The following is a 17,582-nucleotide window of genomic DNA, read 5'->3' as shown; positions in this document are numbered from 1 at the left end:
TCAGTATGTTCAGCTCCAGACAGCAATGTAGTCTGCCAGTGGCTCAAATAATTTTAAGCCATGTCTTAGAAGCGTAATTGGGGGGGGGGGGTTAATACTCCTTACAGATCCCTGTCCCATGCTGCCCTATGACACTACATTTATTAACAGGCAACAGTTCCCATCCTGACCATTTACAGTGTGAGTTCCCAGAAAGTTTCTTTGCACAGTGCAGCGTTACTTTTACATTCTTTAAATACAATATTTAAATAGCAAAATGCTAGGTCCGTGTCTGGAGCCAGCGGAATTTTGTAGCTGCTGGGCTCCTGGTTCAGGATAGAACAGCTAGAAGTGCTGAAGGGGGGTGGGAAACAAATTTTGCAAGCAGTGGAGTCACCATGACAAAAAATAATTTGTTTTTATTTTAGATTCAGATTTCATTACTGCACTCAAACTACTACAACTGGGCTTTGAGTTATTATACAATCCAAACTGTTTCAATCAGAAACTCTAAGACTCAGTGTGCAATGATTATTATTAATAATAATTAGCTCCTTGGTTTCTTGATAGAAAAAGGCTATCAACAAGCATTTGTTTAACCACAACAAAAGTATAATTAGCTTATCCCACTTAGTAAATCTGTATGCATGCCAACTCATACCAAACTGCTACTTTTACAAAAAATTGCAATAATACAGATCATTTTTCCAGTCCTTTTTGCACAAAATTTATTTACAATGTATACATAAATGCTCCATGATGGGACTATGGAAAAAAAAAAAAAACCAAAAAAAAATGCACACATGACTGATGTCTTGCCCAGAAAGAAAGTCAACATATTAAAAATAAATCTTCAGTCCATGTTTCGAGCTGCATAAAACAGGAAGTGATGTACAAGGTGGTGGTTGCTGCATGGGGACAAGGATGCTCTGATGTGACAATTAGGCTTCAAATACACTGCCTTTCCGTTTCCATGCTTCCTCCTACCAGTCTCCTTAAGACACTGCCTGCAACAGCTGATTAATCATTGTTGATGACTGCAGTTTTTCCCATCCTTCCCGATTTACATCTGTTCAGGCCAATTCAAATATGGTGAGTAAATGAATTAGACATGCAAATTCACGCCCCAGGCTAGAAAGAGAGAGAGGGAGAGAGACAGGGAGAGAGGGAGAGAAAGGGAAGAAAGACAGAGAGGGAGAGGAGGAGGAGAGAGGAGAGAGAGAGTGTGCATGGCTGAAATCCTAGGATAGAAGAAAGATTCTTCTGCCTGACATAGTTATTTTAATGCTCTAAAAATCCTGCAAATAAGCCCTTTCTGTCATTTGCAGGATAAGTGTAAGGCTTCTTTTTTAATGTAAGGAGGCTTCTGGAGGAAGTGAAGAGCTATGGAAACAACACACATAGTGTGGAAAAATTTCACATTTTTTTTAAAAAATCTATAAGAAACAACGTAATATGGATAACAGTATAATAGCATTTTACAATATTTCACTCTTTGTTCTCTTAATGTCTTATATAGGTATTTAGCATGTCCCCAGAAGTTGACTTCGGTTGGTGTTTTCCTGCTTTTTAGGGTCCCTGTGAAGAATCGGAACGTCCCTTGGTCCAAAGTTGACGCCAAGAACTCCATAGTCATTGCAGAAAGACAATGTTTGAAATCTACCGTCGCTGCAGACAACGCGTATTTCCCTTAAGCTACTGAGCATGAATGTCCATCACTTGTCCGCTCACTGCCGGCTCGCCGGGATGAAGCATTGTGGGGCTTGATGCTGACATGGGCATTCCAGGGTGGGGTGGTCCTCCATGCATCATCATCGCTGGGTGGTGAGGGTGTCCAGGAATGTAGGTATGCATGGGGGGGCCATGACGCAGCTGAGCAGGATGGGGGGGCATCTGGGGTGGGGTATAGCTTGGCTGTCCCATATTCATACCCATTGGACTACCCCGCGACACATAATCCCCTGGCATACTTTGCAGCCCTGCGGAGAGAAAGAGGCGGTGGTGAGCTGGGGGGGGGACGACACGGGCTGCCGACATGGGGCCGCGAAGCTCCTCCGCTGGGGCACGGGAAGGCTGGGCTCGAGCCCAGCACGGGATGCAGAGTCACGGCCGCGCGAGTGCAGCTGCCTTTGTGGGATCGGAGCCTACACACGGACTCACAGCGACGGCAACGGGAATGATGCCCAGGTCAAAACCAAAACCAACAACCCCCAAGAACATCCTTCCCCTGCTCCAAATAAGAGAGGTTGGGGAGATAAAGCTGCTTTCTGCTTTTACGGTTAGGAACGTATGCGATGGAGATGTTTCGGATCCAGAGGCGTGCCTGATGATGACAGGTGTCACACGGGGTGGTGGCACCAAGGTGGGGAAGCCCTGCGAGGGCTCTCAGGTGGGCTCCATCCCCCGGGGCCTTGCTGCACCCCCTGCCTTCCTCTCCCCGCTTGTAAAAGCGTGCTGGGAACGCAAGGCGGGGAATCTGTAGCCATTAATGAGGGGCTTGGGAGGGGGAGATGGGTTAAATCGGCGCCCAGGTTTGTCAACCAGCTATTTATTTAGCTCTCGAGCCCGATTGCTTGGAATCTGTCCCGAGTATTTGTGCCATTCAAGCAGACGCTATACAGCAAGCACATACATCGCGGAACAAAGGCTTCATATGATGCCGAAATTGATAGGATTGCTAAGGACAATTGTTAACTCAAACCTGTATTTTTAAACATGTTAAAAAAAATAATACATATACATAATCAATACCAGTTATCAATTAATTCTCTCCCCCTGCTCACTTCTGTCTGAAAAAATCAGACATGCAACTCAGTCAACCTTTCAGTGGGTTTGGGAGAACAATAAGAAAAAAATTGGACCTAAAACAATAAAACCTCCTGCTTTCTGTGGGCCTCTGCCTTCTGCTTGGATTGCTATAGCTGATGGGAACTGACAGGTGTATTGTTTCGGAGAGCTATAAGCTCCATAATCATCAAGGGTGAAAGGCATACGCTATTGCTAAGTAGGTTCAATTGGCTTTAGTTCTAAGTAAGAGCGCGCTGTGAATGCGCCGAACACCTTGGAATCAGGTCTCAAGGCTCTAGCAATGAATAGCTGCTTAATCTAGCCTAAAGGAACAGTTTTGAACTAATGAAAATTGCTTATAAAATATACTGTACTCACAGCTCTTTAATCAAAAAAGATGATAATATTTTTTGTAATAACCTATTAATTTAATTGGTCACGAAGCATAAAATACATCATTTAAATTTAATTGACCCAGAAACTAAGAAACAATATTTAAATTAACTAAGCTAGAAATTTCCATGATGAGGTAATAAGGCTGTTGCATTCCCAAGCTCAGAGGAATGTTTTCACAGCTAATTGTTAAAACTTAGTTTTCACTCGCGCCCAGAGAAGATGACTACAAAATACACTTGGCCTGGGTAACTTCAAACCCTGAGTTCACCCAGGCTGAGGGCAAAACAGTGGTGCCGAAATAACTTGCTTTTAACTCCAGAAAGAGAGCAAGAGGAGCAGCATCACCACCACTTCAACATGGTACCGGCCCCTCGGTGTTTTAAACTGCTTTTACTCTCTAAAAAAAAAAGCAAACCCCAAACAACAAAAATTGGTATAATGTATTTTCCCCTATAAAAAGACAAGAGGGGGAGAAAAAAAAACCCAAAACTGGGACAGTTTCTCTAGGCTTTCTTCGCAAGGCCTGCCACTGAAGATTGCATTAATGATCTCTATTTTTGTATACTGAATAAGTCAAATCCATTTGTCACACTGCAAGTGATGGCATACTTAATTTGGATATAGTCAATTAGCCTGGGCTAAGCTCCATAGCCTGCTGCGCACACCTCTATTTTGTATTCTCTCTTTTTCCTTTGCCACACGTAATCCCATTATGACGGACAGACAAAGAGAAATAAACTTGAAGAAAAAAAAAAATCAAAGTTTCGTCCATTGCCTTCCAAAACGCAACTAAGTGAAGTCGCCTTTTTCTTTTTTTCTTTTTTTTTCTTTTTTTTTTCTTTTCTTTTTTTTTTTTTTTTTACCTACGAGAAGTCTCTGTTTGGCTTTTTTGGTGTCTTGCAGGTTAGCGGGAGAAATGTAACTCATGCATCAACTGCAGTTAGACAGATTTATGACACTTTGGGGACATGCTCTTTCCTCTCCCTGCGCTGCTGCAGACCGCTTACATTTTGCAAATCAGTCTGTTGCCAAGACGACGGGCTCCCCCACCTCCCCGGCTGCTTCTTGTTTTGTCATGTGCTCGGGGATGGATAATAGCATCAATGTATGGCGGCGTCGATGTACGGCGGCGTCAATGTACGGCGCGCGCGCGCACGGGGGGTTTGGGAGCTTGGAAAGCTTGAGCTGAACCGGAGGGAGAGAAACCTGAAGGAGCCCAGGCGTAGGATGGATGGATGGAAAGGAAGGAACAAGCATGAGGCTATGGGCAGGGAGAACATAGGGAAATGCAAGGAGACAAATATCCCTCGGACAAAGTGAGAACAAAGACCCCGTTTGTACTTACTTCCCCCTGGCTTTGCCATTGGTTACCTAGGTGAAGGTTACATGTAGTGCCACTGCCCCTCCATGCCCATATTCATGCCCATTCCACTCATAGGTCCTAGAGGGAGATAAAAATCCAAGAAGATGCCAGAGAATGAGCAAAGTCAACAGATAGTGCCAAAAGCCCCTTTCCAAAACACAGCAGGGCAGAGGGCGCGGGACCGCTCGAGCGGCAGGTGCCTGGTGTCCCTCGGCGGTGCTGCAGGCAGGCAGAGGACAGGCGAGGCAAGGCAGGCGGCTGAGGCGGCGGCGGCGGTGCGGTTACCTGCGGTGGCACGACCGAAGTCACCCCGTGGGTGGGCGACGCTGCCCCGGGGGCTTACCTGGCGCTCGGATGCCCATGTGCTGCTGGCCGTCCATCACGAAACCTCCCATCGGCTGCCCGTCGGGGTTATAGGGTGTCCCTTGACTTACTGGAAAAGCGCAGAACATTGCTTTTTAGCCACAGCCAAAAGGGTCACCTCCTCCTGTGGCGTCAAGCCACGACTACTCCCCCCAAGGCCGCGTCACACTGCTATCTATGCCGGCTCGAAAAAGAGGGAAAAACCTCTAACTGTCCAAATTCAGCGGCCAGGCTAACCGGCCCGCTGGGCTTCGGCCCGGCTTCCTCCGGCCGGTTTGGGACTGAAGTTAGCGACTTGAAAGCTCAAGACATGAGGAACGCCAGCTCCAGCTGCTGCCGCCGCTGACGTCAGTGCCAAGACCTGTACAGGAGCCGGATTTTATGGCTGGAGTAGTCACACTGAAATCGCAGTGTGTTAAATTACGCCTGCGTGCCTTCCTACGAGCAGGACCTGAACGCGTCCATGCCAGATAGTTACCTCTAATGACAAAATAATCAAACGTGCTGGGAGAGGGAGCGTGGCCCAGAGGCATCTCGGACAGCGGCTCTGGATAGTTCAGCAGCGAGGATCGGAAAACAAAACCGACTGGGAGTAACGGGCTACTCCTCGATAGCAAATACCCCCACAGAGCTGCGAGCCAAGACACCAGGCAGAACCGGCACTTGGGTGAAAACCTAAGGCTTTTCTTTCCGAAAAGAAAACTAAATCCCCCCAAACGCTCGGCGACCCCAGAAGACAGCTCCCCAAAAGAAGAGACAAGGGGCAAAAGGACCCTACGCAAGGACCACTACCTGAACTCCGGGTTTTAACTGTACATTAAAAGCCGGCTTCAGAAGTAAGCTGCCTTGGGTTATTAAAGCACATAAAGCTCTACCTCATTGAATGTCTTTGAACTTTACTGAGTCCCACAAGCGATTCTGACCCCTTTGCCCTTTTGACAGGTAATAAAGTTTACAGCAATTCCACACCAAGCCATGCACCAGGGAGTGGTCACAGGAGCAGAAAGAGCTGGGAAGGAAAACTCCAAACAATTACTAAAAAACATAAAAATAACTTTAATTCCGAACATGTACGGCAAGTCCGGTCACGGAGCGGATCCTTTTATAGTTCCTTTTTTTAAAAAAAAAAAAAATTTTCGATGTCTTTTTTTTCTCCAAACGTTTTAATCATGTTAAAATGATTAGGGTTGTAATGAAACAAAGCTGGTTGTATTTTAATTGTCAGTCACTCCCAGCATTCATTTCTCATTTATTTACCAGGTAATGGACCTCCCGGTGAATGGCTTGAGGATGGTTTTCGCCTGCGTGACTTGAATACAGTTACTACTGGGGACTTGCCTGCTCGATTGGACTGGTCTATCATGGGCTGAACTATTCTTCTTCTAGCATTAATAAACCTGCAAGAAAAAAAGAGAGGAAAGCAAACAGTTAGGGAAGGGACGACTGGCACCCGTCCCCAAGCCCTCTCGCCCCGCCGCCGTGCTCTCCGCCGGGCTACGCGGGGATGCAAATCCTGCAAAACCTCTAACCCCGATGACCTCTGAGAGCACGAGCTTGGGGTTTCCGAGCTGATTTATGTTTGCCTGCTTTTTACCACAGTTGGACACTTCCATTTCATCTTTTCATGGGGGAATTAGCCGAGTTTTCAGGAAACAATACCAGCAACGCTCTTCTCAATTCAGAACGGGGCATGCACACGCACAAAAAAAAACGGGTGAAGCCGGCGAGATGCTCGTGAGGGCATCTGCTACCTCCCCCTCATTAGTGCCATTTCTGCCTTATGTCCTCTGACTTCTTTTTCCAATTTTTTTTTATCAAAACCTGCCCCTACCTCTTGCAAACCTAATTCCCTTTTAATGCCCACTATTAAGATAATGAACTGTGATGGCAGAACCCCATCAAATGAGGGAACGTCTGGAGTTTTATCACCGCTAAGTCACACTGCTGGGGACTTCAGAGCTGTGCATTCCTCCTAGCCATTTCTTGGTGGGCTTTTTCCCCCCCTCTCTCTTTATGCAAAGTCTGAGGGGTCAAGGCGAGGTCATAGCTTTACAGTAATTGAATTTATAATCCTGTTTTCTCCAGCTAGGCCTGACCATTTACAGCAAACATCTTGTTAAACTGTAATTACTGGACTACTGAAAATTCCCCATGAACAATGAAAAGCAGATCTTTGGAAAGAAAAAAAAAAGGTACAGTCATTTTTAAAAATAGCCATCTGCAACCGTACGCCTTGCGTTCTTGTAGCTCCTCGCCTCGGTTCCTCTTGCAGTGCTTGTTTGGGAAAGGAACGGTTAAAACAATTTGGAGCAAAAGAGAAGAAGGAGAGGGATCGTAAGTGCCCCGGTCTCCTCTCGGGCAGTCCTCGTGGCGCTGCCATCGGGAGGCTCGAAACCATGGCTGGGAGGCTGTGTCTGAAGGGCATGAGAAGAACTTCTCTTGCGGTTTTGCTCATCAGAAAGCTTAGTTAAAAACCATTTGGAAAAAATCTCCATTGCGATCTAATCATGGCAAAGCCTCGTAACCAGGCTTTACATTCTTTACAAGAAAGAAAAAGAACAGTAAAGATGCGTATGCCACAATAATTACTAGTAAAGGAAGAAGCGTGAGCATGGGTAAAACCACATGGCACTTGCACAACACAATGGGAAAGTCCACAAAGTGCTCTACTGGGTGCTTGTTTTCACTGCCTTTGCTTGAGGTGGCTTAGCAGGAGCTCTCCTAGTGCCCAGAAAAAGCCACCAGGCCCTTCCCACGGGAAGCAGCTCTGCCCACCCATTCCCCTGCACTGGTGGGGAAAAGAATCACCAGCCGCCGCCTGAAGCTGTTTGTTTTGCCCTCATCAAAAACCAGCACCCATTTCAGCCTCCTCCTGCCACCCCTTCCCCACTCAGCCCCATTCCCCAAAGTCCCACACAAATTTATCAAGATGTTGAGTCCTAATCAAACCTATCTCAAGCAAATGAGCTCAAACGTACCAAGTCCCGGCGCCGATCTGGAAACCTCACACCTGAACTAGGTCATGTTTTGTCAGCAACAGCATTGGATCAATTTTTCTACACATTTCCAATAATAAAAACACCCTCAACTCCAGCAAACAGTGTTGCAAATCAGTTTATCATTATCTTGTACAAACCATGAAAATTAGAATCATGTGAGCAGAAGGTTAGACTAATTCTCCTTTCTCATTATAAGCACAGGTGTAGCACAAACACCATGTGAAATAAGCAATTAAAAAAAATCTGCTTTTTTTCCCCCATTAGCTGCCTTAGCTCCATGACCAATTAGAAAATTGTTTAATATCTGTAATCTGCATTTGCAGAAAGCAATTTCCACAGTAACTCTCCTAAGCAAAACAACAACACAAACCCCCATGCCCCAGCCGTTCCTTTTCACAAGCCTGGCAGGCTCTGGCTGCCTTTACTCCGTCCTTCTCCTGCCCTATTGCCAGGACCTGTTGCCGGGGCAGGAGGGCAGGGGTTTTGGTAGCTCTGAGGCTGGCTGGTCACCAAAAAGCGTTTACCCCAAAGAAACCCTAAGCCACACTGAGCACGCACACCCCAGCTTCACAACCGTCCCTTTTCCTCCAAACTAAAAGCGCTTGTAAGAAGGCGGCGGAGGGGGATGTGTCTCACAACAAACTACATAGCTAGAGTTCACCAACAATTATCCGCAAGACGTGCCTACGGCAAAATGTATTCTCACCTGTTTGCCCCACGCTATGGCTTGGGATATCTTCTTTAAGAACATTTTACACACAGGTACTTAACAATTATCTTCCTCCTACGCATTCGGGTAAGTATTTTCTATAAGTAGCAATTCTGCCAAACAGCCCAGTGTTTGGATGTCTTTGGGGGGAATTCAGACGCAAGAACATTTTCCTTCTGGGCAAAGTAATAAAATGACATTCTCGCTCCTCCCACTAGAAGTCAAATGGAGGTCAGCTCCCCATCCTTGTATCTGTTTAAATAAACTGGTCCAGCTGTTTGTTTCCAGGATGCCCTTTAACCTTCTGTCCCATCCTCCCTGCCTTTGTAACAGAACGCTTCACTTTGCATTATAGTAGACTCCAAACCACTATGCATTAAAAAAAAAAGAAGAAAGTATTCACTTTCAAGTTTCTTCCTGCATCCCAAACTTGGAATTCATAAGAACCCATCAGATTAAAACTATTAATGTGGCTTGCCTTGAGAGAACACAATGCAGCGCTGTTACGTTTATAAATCACATCTGAGAACTCTTTGCAAGCAAAATTGCTAATTAGCTGTGGCTGCAGAAATATACGGACATGGGGATCATTTCTTCATACTCTCTGTTTTTTCCTTTGATAGAAGGGCCAAGATCTTTCGATCACACTCTGAACTTCCAAAGCTCCAGGCTGACGTAACACCGGCAAAAATGATTGAACAGAAAAGCTAACAGGAAAAACCTCGCTGCCCCTTTTCCCACGTGTTCACATTAACTTATCTTAAGAGAAAGAAACTGCAAATCACCCTAATTTTTAAAAGTTCAGAGGAATGAGGACCTAAAAAATCATTTGTGTATTAAGTGCTACTCAGATGGAGTATCATCAAAATAAAGACTCAGCACAGAACTTAATCATTAAGACAGCCGCATAGCCTTACTGATGCACAGGCTCGGAGACTGACATAAAGTATTTTTCCCCCTACCAGTGCTCTGTGCATTGGTACCTTTGCTCTGATGTGGAAAGGGATTTTTTGGTTTGGGTTTTTTTTCCCCCACAGAGCAGAATCAATAGTGGCACAAACAACATGAGGTCCCTCAGGGTATGAGTTGTCCCCATCTCCCAGCCCAAGGAAGGCTGAGCACTCCGCAGAGCGATGCTCTGGGTTGGGTTTTTTTCCTTTTTTCCTTTTTTTTTTTTTTTTTTTCCCCAAGGGGAAGGATCTGGCATAGAGGAAACATCTGAACAGTTGGGCAAACACAGAAGTTTAAAGTATTTATTATTTTTTTCCAGCTAACTTTTCCTTGCCCTTTCGGATACATGAGACTGTGCTTTCCGCCCTGTCCCGAAAGGCAAGAAACCCCCAGCTATTCCACCTGCCTAACCGTAAAGAGGAGGGGGAAACCCTCTTTTCTCCAATTTGCATTTTACTAGGATGTTTTCTCTTAGGCTTCTTGCCCGAGCTCTGTCTCCAGAGGTCACCGGCAGCCTCCCCACTTGGTGCGCGGCTGGTCCCAGGAGCGAGCTCCAGCCCCGGCCCCGGGGACGCAGCAATCCGCCCCTGCACCCTGACCTTCAGCCTGGCCGCCCTCGCTGCCACGCACAAGTTTTGTTTCTTCTCAGCAAGAGGCAGCAAGGCTGGTGATGACAAAAGACTTATTTTAGTTGGAAATTGGCTACAATAATAGCAGCCAGAGAGCAAGGAGTTTCGGAGGGTCACCAAACCCCCCAAAAGGCACAGCTCGCGAAGGCTCAGGTTACAGCCCAAGTGACATTTTCTGCACAGATCTGTTCTTTCTCCCTTCCCCTTGTATTTCACTTCTGTTGAGTGAATAAAACAAGACCTTCCTCCGCTGTCACGAATTTCCAAAGTCACCTTTGCTCAAGAATCCACAGAGCGATCGTGGGGACTTCCAATTTGCAGTCTTTCAATGAAATTCAAAGGAGATGCTGAGACTTCAGCGGTATAATGAATTTTTCTCTCCCCCCAGCCCTCCCACATGAGGGGAGTTTCACACCATTATTGACTTCTGGTACTTGCAGTTGCAGGCTGCTCCCTCTCAATATTGCCCCAAAGCGCCAGAAGTCTGTGTATCACCAGCAGTGCCAAGAAATTCCCGAAAATCTCTCTGCCTCATTTTCTCCTTGAGCTCCTTCTAGCAAACCAGGCGTAAAGACAATGAGAAAGCCCACGGTACCTACAAACCCCGGTGCTAAACGCTCTATTGCCCCTCTGAAAAAAACAGTATCCCCCCTGACAACAAAAAAATCATCATTTTTATAACAGAGGCCAAAGGAACCAGAGCCCTTCAAACTGGCAAATAATTCACTTGTAAAACCAGCCGTGCTCTTTGCTGCATACCCGGATCCTTCATTTATACAGCAGTGAAACAACCTTCTCTATTCAGCACTTAATTCCTCAACACTTAACAGGTTTATCTCTAATAAAAACAACTTAAATGGAAAGTGTGTTATAAACGGGGATTATTACACTTCAGTAACTGCTTTATGCCTTATTTTAACATATTTTCATATTTTCCTGTGTATTTGTTTTCCGGAGCTTTTTAAAGGAGTCAGTAAAAGAAAAGAAAAAAAAAAAAAAAAGCCGTAGAAATTATTTCCCCGAGTACTTTCAAGTGTTTTAAAAACAGTCTTAAAAGTAGCAAGCTCCCTCTGCAATTATGAACCGAAAAAATAACGGCAGACTTCTGAATGGTAATCACATCTCCCCATCCCTAAAATGAGAAATAAATGTTAAAAGAGTGCTTACTGCTGTTATTAGAAAGTTCTGATCCTGAAGTCAGTTAGTGAGCTTAATGACCCATAACTACCAGTCATTAGCAATCCATGCTCTCTGTGCTCCCTTTATTTGTAAAGAAAGAAAAAAAAAAATCCAAGATACTCGAGAAACTTTGTTCAATTTAAAGTCAAACCTTATGAAGTCATGTTTGGCAACTTTTCTTGGTTTCTCCTTCTCCTCCTCCGAACCAAAGACAGTTTAGGACTGCAATACATCATTTACAACACTAAATGGAGGTAGGGAGGGAAGAGAGTACACGGGGCTGCTAACTGCCCACTCCAGACACGTAATATTGGAATATGCTCCAAACGCAGCCAGTCCACCCGTCAGGAGGATCGGGAAGGTCTCCTGAAAGCTCTCCTCTCCCTCCTTCCTCCTCCGGCAGCACCAGCGCCAGGGACTGTACATAGGGCCGGGGGTGTCGCAAGACAATATTGAAGAGAAAACAAATAAAATACTACGCAAAAAACTAGTGATGAAAAACCACTAATTAGCTGACAAATTTGATGTAAAGCACTAATGAGAGCCATGTGTGGTTCTCCAATTTAGTTTTAAAAATAGCTTCTGACTTCAAGCATTACTATGTGACCCCACCGATGGATTCATGTTGTGCATTCAGAAAAGTTGCTTTCAAGCAGGAGAGTGCTATCGAACCTCTCGCCAGCCAGCCCTGCTAATGCAGCGAGCAGGGCGAGCGCAGAAATAGCAAGCAGAGCGATGGGCTCAGGTAAGCGCTCCTGGAGGGAGCTGGCCATGCCCTACATTTTGGTCGGCCCAACGGCTCTACCCTTGGTCACCTCCTGCTCTTCTCCTGAGCCCTCAAGCCCGGCTTCCCCTCCTGCTCCGTGCCACGCGTCCCTCCCCAGTCACTGTGGGATGCACCCTGCCTCCAAATAAACAGGCGAGACTGGGGGGCCACCACCTGCCAGGGACACCATGGGGCTGCCACCTCCTCGGGGTGGCAGCGAGCCTGGCGGTGGCTCCGGAGGGATGGCCAATGGCTTTCCATGAGGGAGGTCCCACACGCTCCTGGCCCTGCTCTGCCCCCAGCCCCACCTCTGCGCGGGGCTGACGGCCAGTGGTTGCTCGACAGGTCTCTCTAGAAGAAAGCCGGGGAGGAGACGCTTCCCTCGTCTTGCAGAACTGTCCCTGTTCTGCAGTAGGAGGGGAGCTAAAGCCTATTTGTATTTATTTGGTTAGTTCTGAATGAAAAACACGGGAGGAACTGGCTCAGGAGAAGTGACAAGCCAGTGTGCCCGGGGAAGGGCTCCCTGGAGATGCACCTCCTGCCCTGCCCATCTCCAGCGCCCTCCCACAGCCCAGGCGAGCCGATGTTGGCCTTTCTGGTACGCTCTCCTCCTCCTCTTCCACCCCTCCCCTCTGCAAATCCCACTCCAAAAAGCTCAGCAAGTCTCTGGTGAACAGGCAGCTCTGGCATCCCAGTGTCTCCCGCCAATGCCAGGGAGCCGGAGCAGAGGCCGTGCCACAGGTCCTGGCAGCGCCGGGGAGGGCTCGCAGCAACCTCATTCCCTGACACCGCAACTCCCTCGGGGTGCAAAGCAGATGTAAACTCGCCCTCGGCAGCCAGATGATGTAAGGGGAAATCTTTACATGGCAAAGCGCCAGTGGAGCTGACCTCCCGTCTCTTCCCTGCTCCCAAATCCCAGCGCAGCTGTATGCCGCTGATCTCCGTGTGCCACAATTAGCCTTTAAGGAATATGGCAAGATTCTTCTAGTTGAGCAGCACAAAGGCTGCTCTAGCTCCCGCCCAGGACAGGATTGGCCCCGTACGGTTGGGTATGCAACACACTGCCAAACTCGTGCCTCCCACAGAAATGCTCTCCCTGCCCAAGGACTGGTGCTGTGCAGTCACTTTTCCCCTGCAGAACGGTTTCTCTCGGTGCCACACAGCCTGCTGCCTTTGCTGGGACAGCGGTGTATGGGGTGACGGGGCAGACCATGCCACAAACCCCCGCCGCCCGCGGCAGAGGGTGCGCAGGCTCTCCGCAGGCTTGGAGAGCAGCCCAGACCCCGTGCGCGGCTCCCAGCTCCCTGTCTGCTCCCAGCTCCGAGCGGGGTCTGAACCTCAACTTGCCACCTGCACCTCCAGGAGAGCACACCTGGACTCGGCAGCTCAGGTCCTGTCCGGTGCACGCCACCAGTGCGACCCAGCAGCTCCTCTTCAGCTTCAAACCAACAACCCGAGCCCCGCGCGACGGCAGGGATCACACTGGGCATGGGTGAGAACGTGCTTGGGAGAGGTGCCCGTGTGATCTCTGAGCTTCCTCCTGCCACATGAGTGGTCTAAACGCAGGGGTCCTCCTTTGGCATCCAAGGCTTTTTCCTACATCAGCCGAGGAGCCTTGCACAAACAGGTTTTTCCCTGTTGGCTCCCACCCGTAGCGCACATGGCGTGGGGGATGGAAGCCCTGCCTGGCTCTCCTGCCCAAGCGAAAGCAGAAGAGGCTGCTCCCACATCTGCCTGCTGGTTTAAGTGCATTCCCACCCACTGAAGGATGCCAGAAAGGATCTGTCTTCCCTCCTGGATGGATCCCCTCGCCCTCCTCGCCTCCAGAAGGCCACTTAAGGAATACGGAGTAACTCGGTACCCTGTCACCCCACGCCGGCTCCTCCAGCCCGTGGGCAAGGAGAAACAAAGCCAGGGTGGCCACACCAAAAGCCCTGACAAGTGTCTTTGGGGGAAAACACCACCACAGCCCCCAAATTAAAAACATAATGAACCCCTACATGGAACCTGTGATTTGTCCATGAAATACCCTTGGACATCGCTCCGGTCCATACCCCGAGACACGCGCTCAGCGCAGAGCAGGGAAGCTGCGATTCCTGTGGTTGCATCCTCCCCACCACTACCGAGGCAACAAACATGAGCATGTTGGTGCATTTCGTCTGATGTGGGCACCTGCAAAACTGGTTTGACTTTTTTTTTCCCCTTTTTTCTCCCCCCCAGCAACCACAAAAGATACAAGTCTGAGTCACAGCCAACCTGAAAAACAGCCCCATGCTTCTGGACAAACTCCCCCCCAAGACATCCTACTTCAAAACATTGTTTTCTAACCGCTACTAATAACCTACTTTGTAATCTACTTTATCTAAACATAATTTCCCATTAAGTGAAGTAATTCATTTTGCTTATAATCCTGCTCCTGACAGCATTTTATTCAGGGCAGCAGAAAAGACATCCTCAGAAAACAATGCAAACAAAATACACAGGGCGAGGTCAGAGGAATGTCAAAGATAAAAAGAATTTTGTGAGATGGGATGCAGAAAGCTCAGGGATCAGCCCCCAGATGTTACAAACCACCTTTATAAGACAGGTGAGAAGTCAGCCATCTCTGGGATAAATCTGAATTAAAAAGGAGCAATAGCTACTGCCTTTATCATTAGCCAAAAAAGCCACAAGGACTACAGCACCTGGGCAGGGGGAGAAAATAACAACCCGTGAAACTGTTACATGACCTAGATTTTGCTGAAGAAGTGCGGAAGTAATATTTTTTTTCAGCAGCATCTGCTGCCGTTTCTTTTCTTTTTCCAAAAAAGTAAAAGAGAAGGCAGAAGCCTCGTTAGCGCTGATGCTGGCATCGCCAGCCATACATCATTTACACCGAAATCATTGCAGGGCAGGCAGGGCAAAACACACGCCCTCAAAAGCACGTCCTCACCCTCCGCCTCTGGCTGTGTTTCATTTTTGAGAAGAGAAAATTGCTTTAGCCAAGAAGGAGGCAACATCTGCCCCGTTTTTAATATTTCAAGCTGACTTTTTAACCAGACGGTTTGTTTTATGCAGGTGCAGCCCGGAGCGAGTGCCTGATGTAAGTGCGAGAGAGGGTCTCTGAGGGCACCTTCCTCCGCCTGCTGGTGTTTCAGTTTGCAAGGGTTAATAGCTCTACACCAATCTCAGCAACTGTTGACACAAAATAGGTGGAGATCAGGTCTGTGCAAGCACAAAATACCAGAAAGGCAAACTATATGTAAACACACTTCAGATAGCTATGACAAGAATAGACCAAAACCTGACTTGCAAAGCAGTGACAAACCATTACTCTCCCCTTCCCCCCTTTTTTTTTTTAGGTGTGTTGAGGGTACGTATTTTTATTTCATTAATTTTTTTTTTATATTGAGGGTATTTTTCCTGACAGAAGCATCTCTTGCACTAAAAAGAAACCAAGCCCCGAGAACTGTATTTGCAGAAGATGGTGCAGAGTACTCCCCTTGCTTACAAAGCAGCATTTCCACAATACAATAGCAACCTGGATGGGTTTTTTTAAAGCCAAACTCTTGTTTTGAGACAGTGCACACCTGAATCTCAGCCTTTTTAAACAAAAAGTAGCAAACAAAGCCTTCTGACCCCTGATCCTGCAGAGCAAAGCTAGGGCAGGAGTGGAGAAAAGAGCAAGGGGCGAATGTTTGCACAATGCTGTTTCATCTTATTTCCCTGACACCTGACAGCACATTCGTTACAGAATATTAATGCACTGACAAAAAAAAGTTTGTCAGGTACAAAAATACCCCAGAAGAGGATGGAAGGCCTGAGGAACTGAGGGAAAACGGGGGGGGGGGGTTGGCTGCGTATTAACTGCTCAAGCGCTGAGCACCTTGTGTTAGTCGAGACTATTGGCAGGTAAACCCTGTTTGCATCACGCGATGCTCTGCAGTGGGAACCAACCTTTCTCCCTCAAAAAAGCATCTGTGTGAATAAAGTAACACCAGTTATTCTATTTGCTCAGTGCTCAGGACGCCACTAATTAGTCTGTTAGTTTGTGCAAAACGATTCCGCATTTGAAATAAATGGTGTTTCCTCTGCTGGCTTTCCCCAGCCCAAATCTGGGGGCTGCCGGAGTGATGGTTAGGGGAAATATCCTCCCCTGGCACTTGTGGGCAGGGTGAGCCCTGCTTTGGGGCAGTTTGGGATGCAAGGAGACTGCTGAGGCTGGACTGAGCAAGAAACCCAGGGTCTATGGGCTCTCCAGGGCGAAAGCCCTTCCTATGCTCCACTTGAAGTCATAGAATCATTGAATGGTTTGGGTTGGAAGGGACCTTAAAAGACCATCTAGCTCCAACCCCCTGCCCTGGGCAGGGACACCTCCCACCAGCCCAGGCTGCTCCCAGCCCCATCCAACCGGGCCTTGGACACTGCCAGGGATGGGGCACCCACAGCTGCTCTGGGCAGCCTGTGCCAGCTCCCTGCCACCCTCACAGTGAAGAATTTCTTCCTGATACCTGATGTAAATTGACCCTCTTTCAGCTTAAGAGCCCCAGAAGCCAAGGGGAGCCCTTCCCCCAAACCCCTCTTCATCCACCTCCTCCGAGCCCCTGCCCTTTTTGGAAATCTGCGTGTGTTCCGTGCCAAGCTGCATCGCCACCTTCGTCCCGCATGCTGAAACCAAACCCCGCACGTTTACATCACCGCGCTGCATTTTTAAATGGATTTACCGAACGAAAAAAAATACCACCCTAAAATCCAGTGATACGATGGCACCTGATGGCTCTAGATTCACAACTCTTCCTCCTGTAAGCTATTTGCTCAGCTTTTCTAATAATACCTTGGCTGCCTGGCAGCTCTCCAGGGCTGTCTAAAGCAATATGCAAGCTAAACATTTTTTCATCTGATTTCAATATTTTCTTATGAGTAACTATACAGGATTTTACCTAGTGAGTATTCCTGATTGCTGTAATTTAAGAACAGAGAAATAGACTACAGATGTAATATTATTATTACAATTGGCATTCAAGGTGAAAGGCATAACAATTAGCTAAGACTTAGTGAAAACATAAATGTAAAAATCTGCTTGAAAAGCTCGGCACATGGTACATTTAGAACAGCTAATTTACCACACATATTCTGAATTGCTCAAACGGTGCAACAGTTCACCAAGCAAGATCCTTTTTTTAATAGTTTTCCTGGGGTTTTGTGGGGTTTTTTGGGGGCGTGTGATTTTCATGTTGCAAACACCTACTGTCTTATTTTACTCTGGAATAACAAACAATATGTATTCGTTAAACTTGAAGCATATATTCTTTCTTATTTCTATTTTCTCCTGCTCTCGCATGGCTTCCCCATTAACAAAACTGTGTTTAAATAACACCTGCACACGTATTCTTGAATCACATAGAGAAGAAAAGTAAATAGTTTCCAAAATCTGAGGGTTAAGTTTGTATTACCGAAGTTGAGAGGATAATTTGTGAATGTT

At 47.1% G+C, this 17,582-nt stretch overlaps 1 protein-coding gene across 5 annotated transcripts in view; it reads right to left on the bottom strand.

The window, feature by feature from the left end:
* Window positions 1-378: 378 nt before the first annotated feature.
* Window positions 379-17,582, bottom strand: part of MEIS1 (Meis homeobox 1) — a 110,252-nt gene continuing 93,048 nt past the window's right edge. For 3 of the 5 annotated variants that reach the window (XM_037392055.1, XM_037392056.1, XM_037392054.1), the window contains 3 exons: window positions 6,227-6,285; window positions 4,869-4,958; window positions 379-1,958 (listed from right to left, as the gene is read on the bottom strand). In XM_037392055.1, the coding sequence (XP_037247952.1) occupies window positions 1,675-1,958; window positions 4,869-4,958; window positions 6,227-6,285 (433 nt within the window). In that variant the 3' untranslated portion in view covers window positions 379-1,674. Of the gene's footprint in view, window positions 1,959-4,507; window positions 4,604-4,868; window positions 4,959-6,226; window positions 6,286-17,582 lie in introns of all 5 variants that reach the window. The other 2 variants (XM_037392058.1, XM_037392057.1) reach the window with 1 other exon arrangement.

Source organism: Falco rusticolus, chromosome 6, assembly GCF_015220075.1.
Source record: "Falco rusticolus isolate bFalRus1 chromosome 6, bFalRus1.pri, whole genome shotgun sequence".
NCBI classification, from domain to species: Eukaryota; Metazoa; Chordata; class Aves; order Falconiformes; family Falconidae; genus Falco; species Falco rusticolus.
This window is presented reverse-complemented; position numbering and strand designations above follow the sequence as displayed.